The following is a 16545-nucleotide window of genomic DNA, read 5'->3' as shown; positions in this document are numbered from 1 at the left end:
TGATGTATGAGAATTAAATGATGTATGAGAATTAAGCGTGAAGAAGACAGAAATCATTAGCGCAATTATGTGGTGTGTTTAAAAAAAAAAGAAAAAAAAACAAATGGCTAGAGGGCAGTAGCAGTGGTATGTACACAAAATGGAAGAGTATCTGTCGGAGGGGTTAGAGGTATTATTCCAGATCTCTGAATTATTTTATCCAAAAATTTCCGTTAAAAGTCTGGACACACAAAGGTTTATTACATATTTCTTCATGGTATTTGTGAGTGAGGAAGTTATGCAGCAACGCCAGTACAGAGGGATTTTGGACTAGAAAGAATTCTTGAGGGTTGAAGCAATAGAAAAGCATGACTTGGTAGAAGTGCAAGGGTATAACTTTGGACTATGGCTAATGTGTTCCAAAAATTCCTGCTTATAAAGAACAAAGTTTTGAACAGTGGTCTGTTTTTGAGAAGTCGCTGAACAGTTAGTATGACCTGTGCAAAACGCAAATACGGTCTTAAGATTTCTCAGCCAATTTACAGCAGAAGAGAAGGCAGCGTTAACGCCCTTGGACAAGGCATTGGGGAGATCTCTGCTGGAGTGCTGGTCACTCACGTTGAAGAATGATCAGTTCAAACTGGTGCTCTTGAAGTCCTAATACCAAGGGAGAGGAAAGGAGGGCAGTTCTCTCATTCTGCTCTGTTTATCTCCCTGGTTAACCCTGCGTGTCTGCTAGTTAGCAATCAGGCTGGGAAGAGCAGAACTACTAGTCATCTTCCATGCCCACGCTGTTATTGGCACTTCGGGAAATCCTTGGGCTGAGCGCTTGGGCAAAATAACTCTCCTGGAGCATATAATACCAATAGACTTGGTTAATTTGACAGTTTGAAAGTGCTTGAATTTTGTGACAGCGCTTGAAAAGGGGAGAGGCTTAGCGCTAGATGTTTGATCTGTCAGATGAGAGATGAATTTCCTGTTATCTAGAAGAGCTATAGACTTGTTGCCAAACCTGTACAAAATCTGTGGGGTTTTGGAACTGAAGTCTCGTACAGTCTGATTCCTCAATGAATGGGACATGCAAACCTCTCTGCTGTGGCTGCAGCGGTGGTGATACGGTCTCTTCGTTATCTGCATAGGGAGATCCCATATTAGCTCACCAGCGAAAATCACTTAACAAGTGATAAGACTTTACTGTAATTACTGTACAGGTAAAAGTGTGATATACATCTATAAACAATCTATTTTATCAATTCTAATGTATTAATATATTTCAGGAAAGAATATCGGGGGACGTGGTCACAAGATTAGTGACTATTTTGAGGTAAATTTTTTGTTGTTTAAAAATTTACTACTGCTTCTTTTTAATTTTGAAAGCAATTATAGAAGTACTTGTGAACTTACTAGGCATACCAGACTACAGTGACAGTACAGACTTTTTGAACTTAGTAACATGCCCTACTTCAAATTACATGTGAAAACACTGTATATATTATGGTCTAGCAATTTTTTTGGATGTTACAAAATTTTACTTGTAATGGACAGGTCCTGAGGGGGTACTTTTTTTTAATAAAAGTTTATAACTGTTAAATCTCTATAACAATAACCATTAAAAGTAAAGATGTGGTGATCTCTTGGTGCGGCCTGAGCTAAAATATGAAGACCATTTTCTTTCCCCATTTTCTTTAGATAGCCAACAGCTACAGTAATAAAAACAATACAATCTAAATTATAAAATTATGTATAGGTGGGCTGTATCATTCAACAAATGTTTAATGTATTTTGATAAGAAGATTGACTAATTTGAGGATCATATCTTCTCTTTCAGTACCAAGGTGGGAACGGCTCTAGCCCAGTGCGGGGCGTACCTCCTGCAATCCGATCTCCTCAGAATTCACATTCCGCCCCTTCTTCTGTAAGTCAACAAAAATTCGTAACTGCTGTGAATATCTGCGTACTCGAAAAGTGTCATGAATTGAAAACCATCTATTTACAGGGGAAGATGCTCAAAGGAAGGAATTCTGGGAAGGAATTTTTTTTTTTCCCAACAGCAAAACAAGATGGACTTAAATATTAAAACTAAAATTTTGTAGAAACAATTTTTAACACTGAGACTCTTTTCTAAAACATAATTTTTTAAGTACAAAGGAAAGCTGAAAGTTAGTGTGAATGTAAAATGTTGTATGAATATTAAAAGGCTGTAATGACATCTATTCACAAGCCTCACACAAAAAAATTGGCAGTTTGCTCCTATTTTTGTTGCTTATGAGGAAAGTGAACCTCTAGCGCAGGACATAAAAAGCTAAGATTTTGATAAACCAGAAATTTTTTAGTAATTGATGCCTAACTTGTCTGTATCCTTTAAAAATTATCTTCATTAGCTGTAATTTTTTTCCCCTTATGTGCACAATTTCAGTGTTAGGCATTCCCATGTGTGATTTTAAGTTGCAAGACAGATTCTGCCAATCCTTTTGAAGGAATTTGTTTCCTCTGCTGGTGAACTTCAACTTTATCCCATGTGCCTTCAACTTTCTTATTAGCAGTACAGAGAGTAAGAAAGTTGGCTTGAAAACTGTCTCATTCACGCAGGCTAGTGGTTTGGGGGAAGTTTCAGTACAGGGATTTGTGTTCTGATCTGCACTAGTTTCCCCTTTCTCGGTCTGCCATCAGGAAGAAATGCTTCAAAAATAACTTAGTTTATTTTTGAGTTGTGAAAGCTTAGCATTAGAAGAATAAGTGTGTAAGGCTAGAGTTGCCTTATGTCAGTCTTGTGTTGTCTTAAATCTTTCAGTCTGTTTCAGAAAAGTGACAGCCCTAGTTTTCTCAGACTATACTGCATCATTTCTAGAATACAAGTGATATTTAACAGCATAGTGATAGTTCTTGATGCAGTACTCCAAATGGAGCATTTTATTATCTTCTGTAATAAAAACATCATCTTTCTCCATGCTATATTATTTTTCTGCCAAGACTTGTAAACAAGATTATGTTCACAATTGAGTATTACAGTTGTATCTAAAATCCTTTGGTTTCGCGCATTCTAGGTTCGACAGAATAGTCCTTCTCCTACTTCATTAGCTTTTGGGGACCACCCTATCACACAACCAAAGCAGTTATCTTTTAAAATTACTCAGGTAAGCACTTTTGCATAGAGCTATGCCATATGATTTCAGACTACAAGAAAAACTCGTAGATATGTTTGTTTGTCTTTCAGCTACTTCTGAACTCTTAAAGGCTTTTGAAAGCTTTGCTTTTTACAGTTTGCCAAAATATTTTGAAGTTCAGCAGCTTATAATTTAAATCCTTCTGATTAGTTTTGTATTCCACACTTGCTCTGCTTCTGGTGTTGCACCTCATGAGCAGTTAGTTTGCGATGGATGCAGTATGCTTTTGCTCAAGGTTTTAGCTGCCGTGTGATCTTAGGAGAGGAGGCTTCTCTTTCAGGCAGTATTTGAGGTGACAGCTAGCGTTGTCAGATTACAGTTCAAATATAATCTTGAAGAAGAAAAATTAGATGGTACTTAAAATCCAGTATAGTTAGATCTGTCATGACTTTTCAAAGCCAAAAGCAGTTGTTGTATCCTCTCTGCCATTTTTAATGTGATCTGTTCTTCTGTCTTTTACAGTTAGTTAGAGCAAGGCTACTTTACCTGTTGAACAAATGCAGAGCAGATAAGTAATTAGTTGACATTTACATTCTTGCCCTGCTATGTATGCGTATTTGTGAACAATCAATTCTGAATTAGTGATGAAATCTTTTAAACTGTTAGTGGTTCATCCCAACTGTACCCAGTGTCTCTGAAGAGAAAGCCTATTTTGAATAAGAACCTTCCTGTCACTTTCAAAATGCATAAAAATGGGATGTGCTGGTCTTTTTTAATGTTTTAAAATAGTTCATTTCTCTATGTAACAAAAGTGAGGAAAAATAATGCTGCAATTGTTAAAGAACAGGATTAAATACTCTAAAATATTATTTTTAGACTGATCTCACAATGCTGAAACTAGCTGCACTAGAAAGTAATAAAAATCAAGACTTGGAAAAGAAAGAAGGTCGTATAGATGACTTACTCAGGGTAAGTGTTAAACATAGGATGAAGATATTATTTCAGAACACCAGGCAGTGAATCTGTAGCAAATATTTTTTTAAAATTTTAAAAATTGAATAATCCTTGTTTTAGGAAATGTTTTCTAATTTTTGTAATTACTTTTTCCTGAGAAACTGAGAAGTCTGCGAAATTAAGTATATAAGGCTTATTTTTCTCTGTTTCTGTACTATGACTTATTAAATATGTTTATAGACTTCCTGAGGGTACAAAGAAAGTTGATATTGTTTTGCAGGCAGTTGATTAATTCCTGCAGTTCTTATTATAATTTCACATAATAGATTTTTTGTTTTAATTGTAAATAGCAGTCATCAGTGCAGCAACTGTTGGCAGTTTCAGAATGGAAGTGATTGTGACAGAAATTGTCTTGAGCAGTAAACAACTGCCTTTAATGAGAAACCTGTTAAGAAACCTGTGTTATGTGATATGCTAAGATCTGTCTTCAGATAAAGGAGTTTTATGCCTGTGCTCCTGAAAGTACGATTAGAGGCATGCTACATAGAAATGCGAAAAATTTATGCCACACACTAATGAAACAGAAAACACTATTCCAAGTCACAAAGTTTGTTTAATTTAGCGTTTATATGTGGACAAGTGCATATTTACCCATGCAACCATACCGTACAAAATTGTATGTATAGACTTCTTGGAATGTCTGTTTAAGCATATGTTCAACAATATGGAACAGACAAAGCTAATTTTTTTTTAATTCCATTTTGTTTTAGCCAAGATGATATAGCTCTGTTTTTCTAAGATAGTAAGACAAATATAAATGAAACATAAGGATTTTGTTATTCTTTTTTTTACTCGGATAATTGAAACTTTTATCTTTGTGAATTTTTGCTATCTCTTTATATATAAAATGATCAAATTTTACATCACTTAAGGAATCAGAAGTAAAGGATCTGGAGCTAAAATTTAACTTTCAGTTTAACACTGGAAGACTTGAAGAGTTACTAATACAGTGCTTCTATATTTTAGGCTGAGTGCCTTGTAATATGAAATGCAACTCAGTGTAAAGGAAATAATGGTCCTGAATGCAGTTTCATTCAAGTTCATTCCTTTTATTTTAAAAAAGGAATAAAGGCGTCCTTTTACAGGTTGTTAGATCTGTGAAATGAGATTTGTTTGCCTACATATACCTAACTATAGGTGTGCATATGTTTGTGTGTGTATGTATATATAGGCAAACAAGTACATTTATATATCTATATACATCTTGTATATACATATACATGTTCCTTATTTTAGTCACGTGAAAGAAGATACATGTTGAAGTTAGATAACTTTGTTTTCTGTGGTAGTTGATAAAAATAGTGATTCAGTAATTCTTTCAGTAAACATTTCTTTTTTTGTATTATTAAGGCTAACTGTGATCTTAGAAGACAAATAGATGAACAACAAAAGCTACTTGAAAAATATAAAGAAAGGTTAAACAAATGTATTTCAATGAGCAAGAAGCTTCTGATTGAAAAGGTAAGTTTATTGTTTTTAGAGTGCTTGTGGCTAAAAACTGAGAACACATTATAAAACTCCATTATGATTCTGCCATTTTCAGTTTTTCATAACTTTTTCAAATTTGTCTTTGAGACTGAAACTTCCTGTGTGTGATCTCTACCTGGAAGTAAGGTGGGATTTTTTGTTTGCGTTTTTGTTTGATTTTGGTTTTTTTTAAGCTTGAGTAGGCAAAGCAAAATGTTGGGCTTTATTCAGATTGTGGAAAATGTGCCTTTTTGAATGTAAAGGTTTTCTCCCCCCCCCCCCCCCCCCCCACCGTGATGGATAATTAAGATATAGCAGAGCATAAAAGATAGGAATTTAGAGTGCATCTAATCTTCTGGCCAAACTTTAAAAATAAGATTACAAGCAGATGAAAAAACTTCTCAACATAATCCATCGTGGGAAGGAGACAGAAAAAAATCTCTTTGTGAGACGCTTAAGTCACTGGTGATAATTTTTGATGTAAAATGAAAAAATGATATGTTAGCGCAGAATTAAAGGAGATAAGGGCAGGAATTGGACCGCTTGCTTTCATATTAATTTAAGAGAGATGTGAATTTCAAATTTAATGCCAATTATATTTAAACTAGCAGCACTTTTCCTTAAAAGGTAAGGATACCTTGTTTCTCTCCCCTCCTCTTTCAAATAATTTTATTAAAAAGAAAAGTGAAGAGAAAAGTTTATTACAGAAGAGAAGTTTATTACAAATTACACTACAAAAAAGTATAAGGTGAACAGCCAAATTGGTTTCCTAATACTAGCCGCTATACTAATACTAAGCTGCTATATGCTGCTGTCAAATATGAGATCTTGAACCGATTTGTAAGAGGATTAGGGAGAGTTTCCTCACTAGCATGTCATAAATAAGTTAGCTGCATTCCCCTGTAAGTTCCAGCATGATGGGAATACTGAGAAAAGATGCATCAGGTCTGTTCAGCCTGATGCTAGGTAGACAGCTTTTGGCTGCATGATATCCCACAGGCAGTTTTTCCTTCAAAGGCCATGTAGGTCTCCTGTCCAGTCTAGAAGTCTGACTGCACAAAGATCTCTCATTCCATCAACTTTTCCCTCACTTTTTATGGTTACAGTCATAAGCATTTCTTAAGAAGAAGGCATTTAAGAAGTTTCTGCCCATCAGCAGTGTTCGCAGTGCTCTATCTTTTTGTGCGGAAGCATACTAGGTGGGCTCAGTCATTCATCACGTCCCAGGGATACCTGTGGTAGTAGTGAACAGTTCTGAGACAACAGCTGCTTGTATTACTGCAAGTGAATATCTGATTGCATTTATGTCTACCTGGTGCAGCGCCTTCACTTGTAGAAATTCCTGAACCCAATCAGTTTGGTAGAAGTAGTAATTTAGTTTTGGGCAAGTGAGTTTCCAGACTAAGTAGACTAGATACACTCCTTTTAGTAGCTAAGCAGGCTTATTTAGAACTGTATGGCTCATGTATAATAGACATGTATGGACATAATCTGAATTATATGTTTGTATTGATGTTGATGCCCTATCAGATTTGCTGTGTTTACAAATAAAATGTTTTTGTTAACTCTGACAACCAGTTAACATTATATATGGGATCTGAGTCAATCTCAGATATTCTGGTGCATGAATCATCATCATCATCAGTATCAATTCTGACAACTGCAGATGTTTGAGTTATGCAGAAATTAGAATAAAAGTAATAAAAAGGTATTTTCATCAACTCTCCTTTTACCCTTGCTGCAGAATGTTGTTGGAGGAAGAAGCCCGAATGTTTTAATGACTTTTTGAACACTTTAGTATTACTAAATGTGAATATTTTTGGTTTTCTTAGAGCACACAAGAAAAGCTGGCAAGCAGAGAGAAGAGCATGCAAGACAGATTACGCCTGGGGCATTTTACAACAGTTCGTCATGGTGCTTCATTTACTGAACAGTGGACAGATGGCTTTGCATTTCAAAATCTTGTGAAGTTAGTCAATGTTATGTTCTTAAAATTCTCAGTAATTGTTAGTTCCCTCTAGTGGATTTTTTTATTATTATTAGTAAGAGACTTAAGGATTGGAGCCGCTTTTCATACGTTGTATTTTGCTTTGCTTTTTGAAGTCTGAGAATACAGTACAGAACTCCCTTAATCAACTGACAGAATCCTAAGGCTGGTTGTCTTTGAAAGATGATTAGGCTTCACTTGATTTTAACTATCCTTAGAAAAAGTGTGAATGTACTAAATGAACAGCACATAATTATTCAGCTCAGCTGGTAGAAAGAGCAATAAAACTAGATCAGTGATTTTTTTTCAAATAGCTAACCGTGCATTGGGGCAAATGAGGTCTATGGAGTTCTTGTTGGTCACATAGGTGCTCCCTGTGCATCCTTCGTTGTAGCAGCTTCTACAGACACACAGCCCTTCATCGCAGTGAAGGAGGAGTGCGGAGGAGGGACAAACCCTTGGCTAGGGTCTAGTGCAAGTGGATGGGGGAAAGCAGCCAGCAGGAAAAGAGCTGCTTCAACAGGTACCTTAGCAGAGATGGGGCCTGGGAGATAGTCAGTGATGGTGATAAAAGTAATTATGCAGTGGTTTGAGAGATGTTCTTTGGTTTAAAAAAAAAAATCTGATTCAGTCTTTGAGTATACATATACATGTAATTCACCAGCATTTTAGTTTTCTGGAGGGGAATATATACTCTTAGCATTATGTGATTGCCCGGGCCATTGGTTTTTGAAGACAATCTGAAAAAAATAGGTCCACATTACAGGTTTGAGGCTCCCTTGCATAGTTAATACCTCATGATTTTGTTTTTTATAACCATCCTTGTATATGTGGTTTGCACAGAAGCTTTAACTGTTTCCCATACAACCAACCTGATGATTTATTTAGGAGCGGTCAGCCCAAATTCAGTATTTGGCTTATTTATAATCAGATATTCCCTATTGACTCTGCTTTTCTTTTGATGATCCACCAGCTCAGACATGTGTTTTTTCCACTGTAGAAATACTGTGCAACACTTTCAAAAAAACACATGTGAAAAGTAAATTGTGCCAAAACTTTGTGAAAATTTTTCCACCTCATGAAGAATATTGCTGTTCTTTTTCTTAGGAAACATTTTCACATGAACAGGAAGTTTAAAAAAAAATAAATTTAATGCTTTATCAGTTTGAAAAATAGTCCTTTTAAAAAATACAAAATGGTGAAATTTTAATAAAGCTTTTTTGGATTTACAGGCAGCAAGAATGGGTGAATCAACAAAGGGAAGACATTGAAAGGCAAAGAAAGCTCTTGGCCAAGCGAAAGCCTCCAACTACAAATAATTCTCAGGCACCATCTGCCAATTCTGAACCCAAGCAGAGGAAAAATAAAGCTGTGAATGGGGCAGAAAATGATCCCTTTGTTAGACCCAATTTACCACAGCTGTAAGTTTAACATTTCAATCGGTCTTTTACATAAATTCTCAGATATTGTCTGTGTGAGTTCTATTCAAATAACAGCATAAAAAGACACTCAGTATATTCAACAACTATCTTCTCACTGAGGACTTGCTGATGTTAGGGAAATTTGCACCACTGCCTATGAAGATGCCGTACAATTGCCCAATTTATTTTTGGTAAAGTCACCAGAGAAAGGCTGGTTCTATGTTTATGCAGTGTTCCTTCTATTCTCCTAATTGAGGAAGTCTTTATTTTAGTTTCTTACTCCTTTAATGTCACTGATATCTATTGAACTATTCTTGATCTATATTGTTTAGAAACCTCTTTAGATAGAAATCACTTCATTTTTCATGTAACAGTCTTTAGCTGACATGAAAATAATTGTTTTTCAGCCTTTAGGATTTGAAGACATTTATTTATCTAAAAACACAGGGAAAATCTTTTTTTTTCTTTCTAAATACAGATCCTGAGAGCAACTGTCAGGAGTTGCTGATCCCATTTTGCAAACTGAGAATGTAGAAATCTTCTATCATATAAACATAATAATTGAGAGCCATCAGCGAGTTTTCCGTTTCCCATGTGACATTTTTTCTTGCAGACAGAAATGGTACCATTCAGGGCACAGACAGATGTTTTCTTGATAGTTGAATTTGAGTATTAAAAGAAATTGCTACTCCCAGTTACTGCCCTTGATGCTAAGAGGCTGCAGCTGATGGTGTGTCTGTGCCTAGTCAGTTTAAATAAAAAGTAAACAGGTAGGTTTAAAAAGACTAACAAATTAATTTGTTCTGTTTGCAGAAGTAGGCTAAGTATGTCTCACGTAGTCAACTATCGCTTTTCACTTGCGTGTGTACTAATTTATACCTGGGTATGTGTGGGGGTCACTTCAAAAATGACTCTGGTTTGATCTACAAAATGCATCTATTTGTACCATCAGTTTGAAGACAGCTGCATACATTTTGCATAAAGCATCATTCTTCAGGTTCACATTATGAATTTGTTTGACTGGGACAAAAATAGAAAAATATAGTAGTAAGACTGGCATTGTAAGCAAGTCTTGAATAGTGTTACAGGTATGCTGTGGTAGAGAGCTGAAGAGTCATCACCCTGATTCTTTAGTAATATTTAGTGGCTATGTTCCATCCCCTTAAAGCATAACTAATACTTCTGAATAGCAGGGTAAAGGACACCATCATGTTAAAACTACCTTTTTGTCTGAATGTTATTAAAACCTCGTGCTATTAAAAATAACATTTAAGTAATGGAAAGACTTGGAGAAGTGTGGAACTTCTAATTTGCTTCTCATTTTGGTAGCATTTTATTTTTCCATATGCATAAATCACTTTTCTTACGCAATCTGCTTTTTATGTGAGTCTATCTATTCCACAGTAACAAATAAGGATTTTTTTTAAGTTGATACTAGGATTTAAAATTATTAGCATGGAGATCCAAGCAGTATTTGCATAATGCTTGAGTTAACATGGCTCTAGCCAGTTCTTAGTTTGAAAATAATCAGAAAATAATCTTCACCTTGAACATTTACCATATCAATGAGATACTAGTATTTTTATGGTTACACTGAGCTGGTGTTATTGCTTCAGGTTGTACATGGAGCATGTTTTCTGGTTTAGAGACTACCATTAAGCTTCCACGTTAATGGTGAGAGTTTATATAGTGTTTTTCAGGCATTGAGTTTATTTTTAAAATCTCTTTGAAATACGCAAACCAGAATGGTTCTTTTTGAGAATGTGTTCCCTAGGTGATAGTTGGTGATGTTTTTTTTCCCCATGATTTGACAATCCATAACTTTGTATTCACTGTGAAATAGGAATAAACATAAATATTGAAGTGATGGTTGTAGGAAGTTTAGAATTCTCATTTCTTTTATTTGTCCAGAGAAACTCTCTGTATTGCTTTTACTACACATCATCAGCATGCAAATCATTTTTAAAAAAAAATTTGAAAACCCAACAATTATTCCTATTTAGTATTATTTATTAGTATACCTGGCTGGTGCATTTGGCCATGTCTCTATTCATGTTAAATTTCCGTAATCTTACTGCTATTTTAGGAGATGATAAAGCATACATTTGGAAAACAATGCAGAAGATATGATCTAATTAGTATGTAGGACAAGGTGAATTCCTAATAGAGCTTTTAAGTTTCTGGTGTTAGGTAGTTTCATATAATTTTCAAATGACTAAAAAAATTTTAAATTCATGTTTAAATTGACTTAACCAGTCACATGTTAATTGGCATATGAAAATGCTTACTGGTTACATAATTGCCAGAGAGCAATCATAAATGCACTTTTGTATTTAATACTAGCATATACATAAACTGTTACTGAATCAAAACTGGTTTGCCTTCAAGTATCCTAACTTGATTCTAATATAAGCTGGATACAAGATTGCTTGCATATACTGTAAGCTTATAAATTTTGTTTCAGACCCTTGAGAAGGTCTGTTATGTGTCCTGAGATCACAAAATCTTTAAGCCCCATTATGCCCTTGTTCCTTTGATTAAAAGGTTTTTTTAAAATACTGTATTTATGATTTATTATAATTTTGTGTAGTGTATTTATTGTCTCCTCTTTTCTTCCCAGTACAGAACTAAATATGTTTTTTGTGTACCTTGTTAAAGCAACTATTAATTGTGCTTTTCCATTTAAGAGTTCATTTGTCATCTGTTGTATGTGATTTTCTGCTATTACATTGGGCTTATCACTGTCCCTCTCTTACTTTGAAAGTAGCAATCTTAATTAGTATAGCCGAATAGTAGAGCTTCTGCTCATATGTGGCTAGAGGGGAATGCAGAGCTGCTGAGATTAATGAGCTAAACCGGTAGTAAATCAGTGCAACATACATGTAAGTGACTGGGCCGGCCTTTCTTAAAATAAACCAAAAAAGAAAAAACTTGATAACAGTTGTTAGCAACAAGTGTCTCTACTGCTGCATTGTTTGGTTTTAGAAAATGACTTTAACTGCACGTATTGATGAGACAAAATAATCTTTGGCTGTGTAACAAGCCGTATCATGGAAACCAGTTCTGAAAATAGTGTTCAACTGTTTTGAAACCATTTGAAGGTGTTGCCTCAGGCATTCTTAATGCATGTCATTTTAGTGTAGTTGAATGTACTGTGTCCTCTGATAGGAATTAAAAAACACAATTTCTTTACTAAAGTTGACAGCACGAAAGTGACCATTGGTCAATGTTCTGTGAGTGAACAGTGGTGCTGGTGTTTAAATAACATGTATTAGATGAGTCTAAATGCTGTCCTGGCACGGACAATTGCAAGAGATCACTTTTCTACTGAACAAAGTAATTTTATTAGTCTTGCTTGAAAGGAATAAATTGAAATGTATTTAAAGAAAAAACACTTATTTGAAATCGACTTAGACTTCTTAGCCATGGAAAAATATTTCAAAAATTTGTTCCAGATTCTTTGGCGACTTGAGAGATTGTGTGTGCAATGCTAGGCCCCACTTTTTTGAATCAGGTCTTATTTCATTAGACAATAATAATTTCTAGAAACAGTATTTTATTTAGTTTAGGTAGTGTAGCCCTTCCTCTCCAGCTTCAGCTATTTTGGTTGTATTAAATTCACGATCATTTCTTCCTCTGCTTCCCCAGTTGCTCCATGAGACTCTGCATGCATCCTTGTGCCTGAATATAATTTGAAATAGGAGGGTAGGGAGAGCTGGCAGGGTTTGCTAATGCAGCAGAACAAATGCATCATTTGGAGGGAGCATTCTGTTCTGTATGGAACAAATAAAAATATTTTGAGAAACTTTTTCAGACTTAAGTGCCAACAATGTGTCTGGGCTTTACAGGACAAGTAAGTTACAAGACAGCTCCTTTCTCGAGGCATTCCCTTTCCAAGGCAAGCTTGGGAACAATGGCAGTGAGACGTGGCGAAAGACCTCATGGAAAACTTGCATCAGCCCATTCCAGGCTGGTCAGTGTTTGCCCCCTCTTTGCAGAAATTCTAGGAACTTGAATGAGAATAAATTTGGACCAAGGAAGGAGCACTTCAAAAATCATAACCAACAAACTTGTTTAATTTCCGTAAGATACGGCCACATAGAGTATTGTACTGTTGTCTTTGGGCATGGCAGCATTCTGTTGTGCATATGTAGCCATAATTCTTCCATTGGGAAAAGGTGGGAGTAAAGATTGTTGTAAATACCGCAGGCCTAATGGTCAGGACAACAGAAAAATGCATTGCTGTTTTGTTTTGGTGTGGTTTTTTTTTTGTCTACTCTGTACCCACTAGTAAGTATGCTTTGATTACAGAAAAAGGTTCTGTCTGAACTTGCGTGAGAAGTGGAAAAGTCAGTTAGGTCTATCCATGCATACTGTGTCAAAACCTTTGAAATTTCATTCTGAAAACACTATTAAAATACTGGTGGGCTCATTTTGCTAGTAAAAGAAATGCTTAATTCAGAGATAGCCAGCAGGGTGTCTAGTTTCTCCCAGTGACAAGTGAAGGTGGCATGTGATGGCCCTGCACTTCACAGGGAAATTATACTGCATGCACAGAGTGTGTCCAATGCTTTCTTTGTAATTTCTGGAATTTATTGCACGTGTATGATAGTTCATTTGGCTGCAGAGAGTTAAACACAGTATTTGTTGCACCATAATTATGAGTGGCCAAGACCGTGGTCAGGATCGGAGTAGCGCATGCAACCTGCTCCCAGCTGCCCTCTTGCCCCGAGTTAGCCTGAAGCCTGGCTGACTTAAAATCATTTAGCGGTGGTGGCAGCCCGTTTGTGGCCGATGCCCCTCCCGTGCGCGCCTCAGCCTTTCTCCCTCCTCACGTGAGGAGGCCCGTGTTTCTCAGGTGGCGGAGGAGCGACTCCATCCACCGGAACCAGGGTGCCCTGCAGGTGACGGCTGTTTGGAGGCGAGGCGGGCCGCGGGCTCAGGATTTGCAGCCCAAGCGGTGCAGAGGGGCGGTGGCCGATAGCCAGAACGCTGCCAACAAGCACACTCGCATCCTTTTATTCCACTGTTATTTGTTGTATGCTGTTTTAACAACATAAATATAAAGTGCAGCGCATTTATAAAGGAAAAGTAATAAACCCCTGCTTTTTAAGGAAATAAATGTTTCCAGATAGGAGGGAATAAAGTTTTGTTTTTCAGAAGTAAATTAAGAAAATTGAAGTAGCTATGTCTGTGTACAGTTCAGTGCTTTGTGTGCCTGCCTTCAAAAGATGATGGTCAGTGACGACAGTGTCAAGCTGCTGTGAATCACGGTGTGCCTCTAATAGACTGAAATCTGTAAGGACAGAGAATAGAGGAAAACAGTCATTTATTGGGATATACCATGGAAGCATGGAAAGAGTGACTTCGAATCTTAATGTTTTCAGTGTGATGTTTAACTGGTCTTGTGCTCTGTGCTGCTCAGGATGGTTTAAGTTGGAAGGCAGTGCTTGTTAGTCACCTAGGCACTTTGTCATGATTCTCTGCATAGATAGCTGAGGTTATTTTTTTTAAAAAAAAAAAACAGGTTTCCTGTATTATGTTAGTTTTCCAGGAGATGTATGGTTTTAGGGCTCTCAGTGTTCAGTGAAAATTCTGGAAGCTCTCATTTTATAAACTTTGTATGTTCAGTGCATTTTACTTGTGGTTCAGCTTTGCTAAGCCCTCTAGAGATTCTTCTCCCTGGCAGGCTGAGAAAGGCCAAGTTTACTATCTGTGTTTCTGGAAATAGATGCACGAACCTATAATTTGTACTGCAAACAATCTGGGAAAAATAATATTCAACCTCACCCACATTGGCATGGATTCTTTACCTTTTTAATTGAGAATTTAATCCATGTTGGAGTAGTTTGCTCTTTGAGTAGAATTATTGCAAAAATGTCAGGGACGCTGCTGTGAATGGTCTGGGTACTCTTCAATTGGTCTGGCAAATGTGTTAGAGCAAGACACCCCCTTTCACATTTGCCTTAACTTTTCTTTTGAGATGTAGCATAAATTGTCTATACCCAGAGGAGGTTCTCTCAGGAGAGCGATGCAAATGTTCAGTCCCAAGATCTGACACTAAGGACCTTTCTGCCTCTCTTGAAGTTTTGTCTGTTGCCTTTGGAATACTTGTGGATTTTGTGATTGGAATACAGGACTGCTTTTCATTCCAGTACGGAAAAAGACACAAGGCAATTTTGCATGATGCTCCTTAAAAGAAAGAATTGCTTCCTTCTCAAATTCCAACAAGGATGTGGTCATAGGTGTTTTTTGTTACCTGATTTTGAGTGTTTTCCATACGTGATAGACCAGAAAGTTGATGAAATAACAACTGTCTTGTGAAGCTGTAACAGGTTCTTGGAAATTTAGATGCTGTGCTCAAAAAAGAATCCAGCAATGTCATTAATATTCATGGAAAGTATCTAGTTGACTGAATCTTCTGGCCAACTCGGAGAAAAGGCAGCGAAATTCACTATTTCTGCAATCAGGAATAGGAAAGGGGCCTGTGAAAGCTTCAGAGCCACCACATTTTATCCTGAAAAGATGCATTATTTTATTAGCAATTTTTGAGAGCCAGTAAATGCACGCAGAGTTTAGAATACTGAAAACTAAGACATTGTTCATCCAAATTTAAAAGAAAGGCTAGAAGTCTTACAGGTTATTCAGTTTCTGTAAACTTTATCAAAGTAGGCATCTGGTGTAAGAGGCATCTGGACTGGTGTCCCTCATCTTTGGGGAAACTACTGATGATTCTCAAGACACTCTAGCTCCTTAGACTTGCAATAAAGGGCGTGAATTGCCTTCGAAGCACTTTGTATAACTTATCCTCCCAGGACAGTTGATAATTGAAGCCAGTAAAATATGGACTTTGTAGAAACATACTATGCTATTAGTTTTAGCTTTGCATCATGCAAGAAATAATAGATCTAGGCAAAACAGTAAAATGTGTGTGCCATCCAGCTTTAGTTTTTTCACCATTTCAGTGTGTTCTTTTAGGGATTTGTGTGAATTTTTTCAAGAAGACTGTAACTCTTCCTCCTCCCCCCCCCCATGTATATGGCTTCTCTGGAACATGAAGTCTATTGGTGTCTTTTCTTTGGTGGTTTGTAAGAGGTTCATTTCTGTGTTTTCTGTTTGTTTGTCAAACGCTTATTGTCCCCAGTCAGTTTGTGTATATCTTAGTTACTAGTCCATCTAAACAGTATGAATCCTCGGGGTGATAACTGACTTTCTGTTGTGGGAGGTTTCCAGGCAGTGAGAGACCATGGAATTAATTATAACTGGAAGCCTTATTTCAAAGGAAAATAAAAAGAGAAAAAGCAAAATAGTTACGTGTCCATTCAAAACTGAATTTATAGTCTCATGCAAAATATAGTGTGTTAGTGAACTCAGAATGGTTTGCACTATTTTCTGTAAATTGCAGATGAAGAATTCGATGTTATTGATCTTGTCCAATTAATCTCTCAATCTCCATCTCTTGGTGCACTAAGTGTTACAGTTGAGAACAAAATAGTGGAGCATCATCAGCTAAAATACTGGGATGATGAGGTGATTTAGGAGATAACCAGATAATGTAACAGGGTATCGGAGA

General features: G+C 36.4%; 1 protein-coding gene across 4 annotated transcripts in view; it reads left to right on the top strand.

Moving 5' to 3' along the window:
• TLK1 (tousled like kinase 1) overlaps positions 1–16545 on the top strand; it is a 75949-nt gene that overhangs the window by 38779 nt on the left and 20625 nt on the right. For all 4 annotated transcript variants that reach the window (XM_064514937.1, XM_064514938.1, XM_064514936.1 and 1 more), the window contains 7 exons: positions 1257–1303; positions 1808–1894; positions 3024–3113; positions 3960–4052; positions 5448–5558; positions 7397–7533; positions 8784–8972. In XM_064514937.1, the coding sequence (XP_064371007.1) occupies positions 1257–1303; positions 1808–1894; positions 3024–3113; positions 3960–4052; positions 5448–5558; positions 7397–7533; positions 8784–8972 (754 nt within the window). The remainder of the gene's footprint in view (positions 1–1256; positions 1304–1807; positions 1895–3023; positions 3114–3959; positions 4053–5447; positions 5559–7396; positions 7534–8783; positions 8973–16545) is intronic.

This window comes from Dromaius novaehollandiae, chromosome 7, assembly GCF_036370855.1.
Source record: "Dromaius novaehollandiae isolate bDroNov1 chromosome 7, bDroNov1.hap1, whole genome shotgun sequence".
Lineage (NCBI taxonomy): Eukaryota > Metazoa > Chordata > Aves > Casuariiformes > Dromaiidae > Dromaius > Dromaius novaehollandiae.
This window is presented reverse-complemented; position numbering and strand designations above follow the sequence as displayed.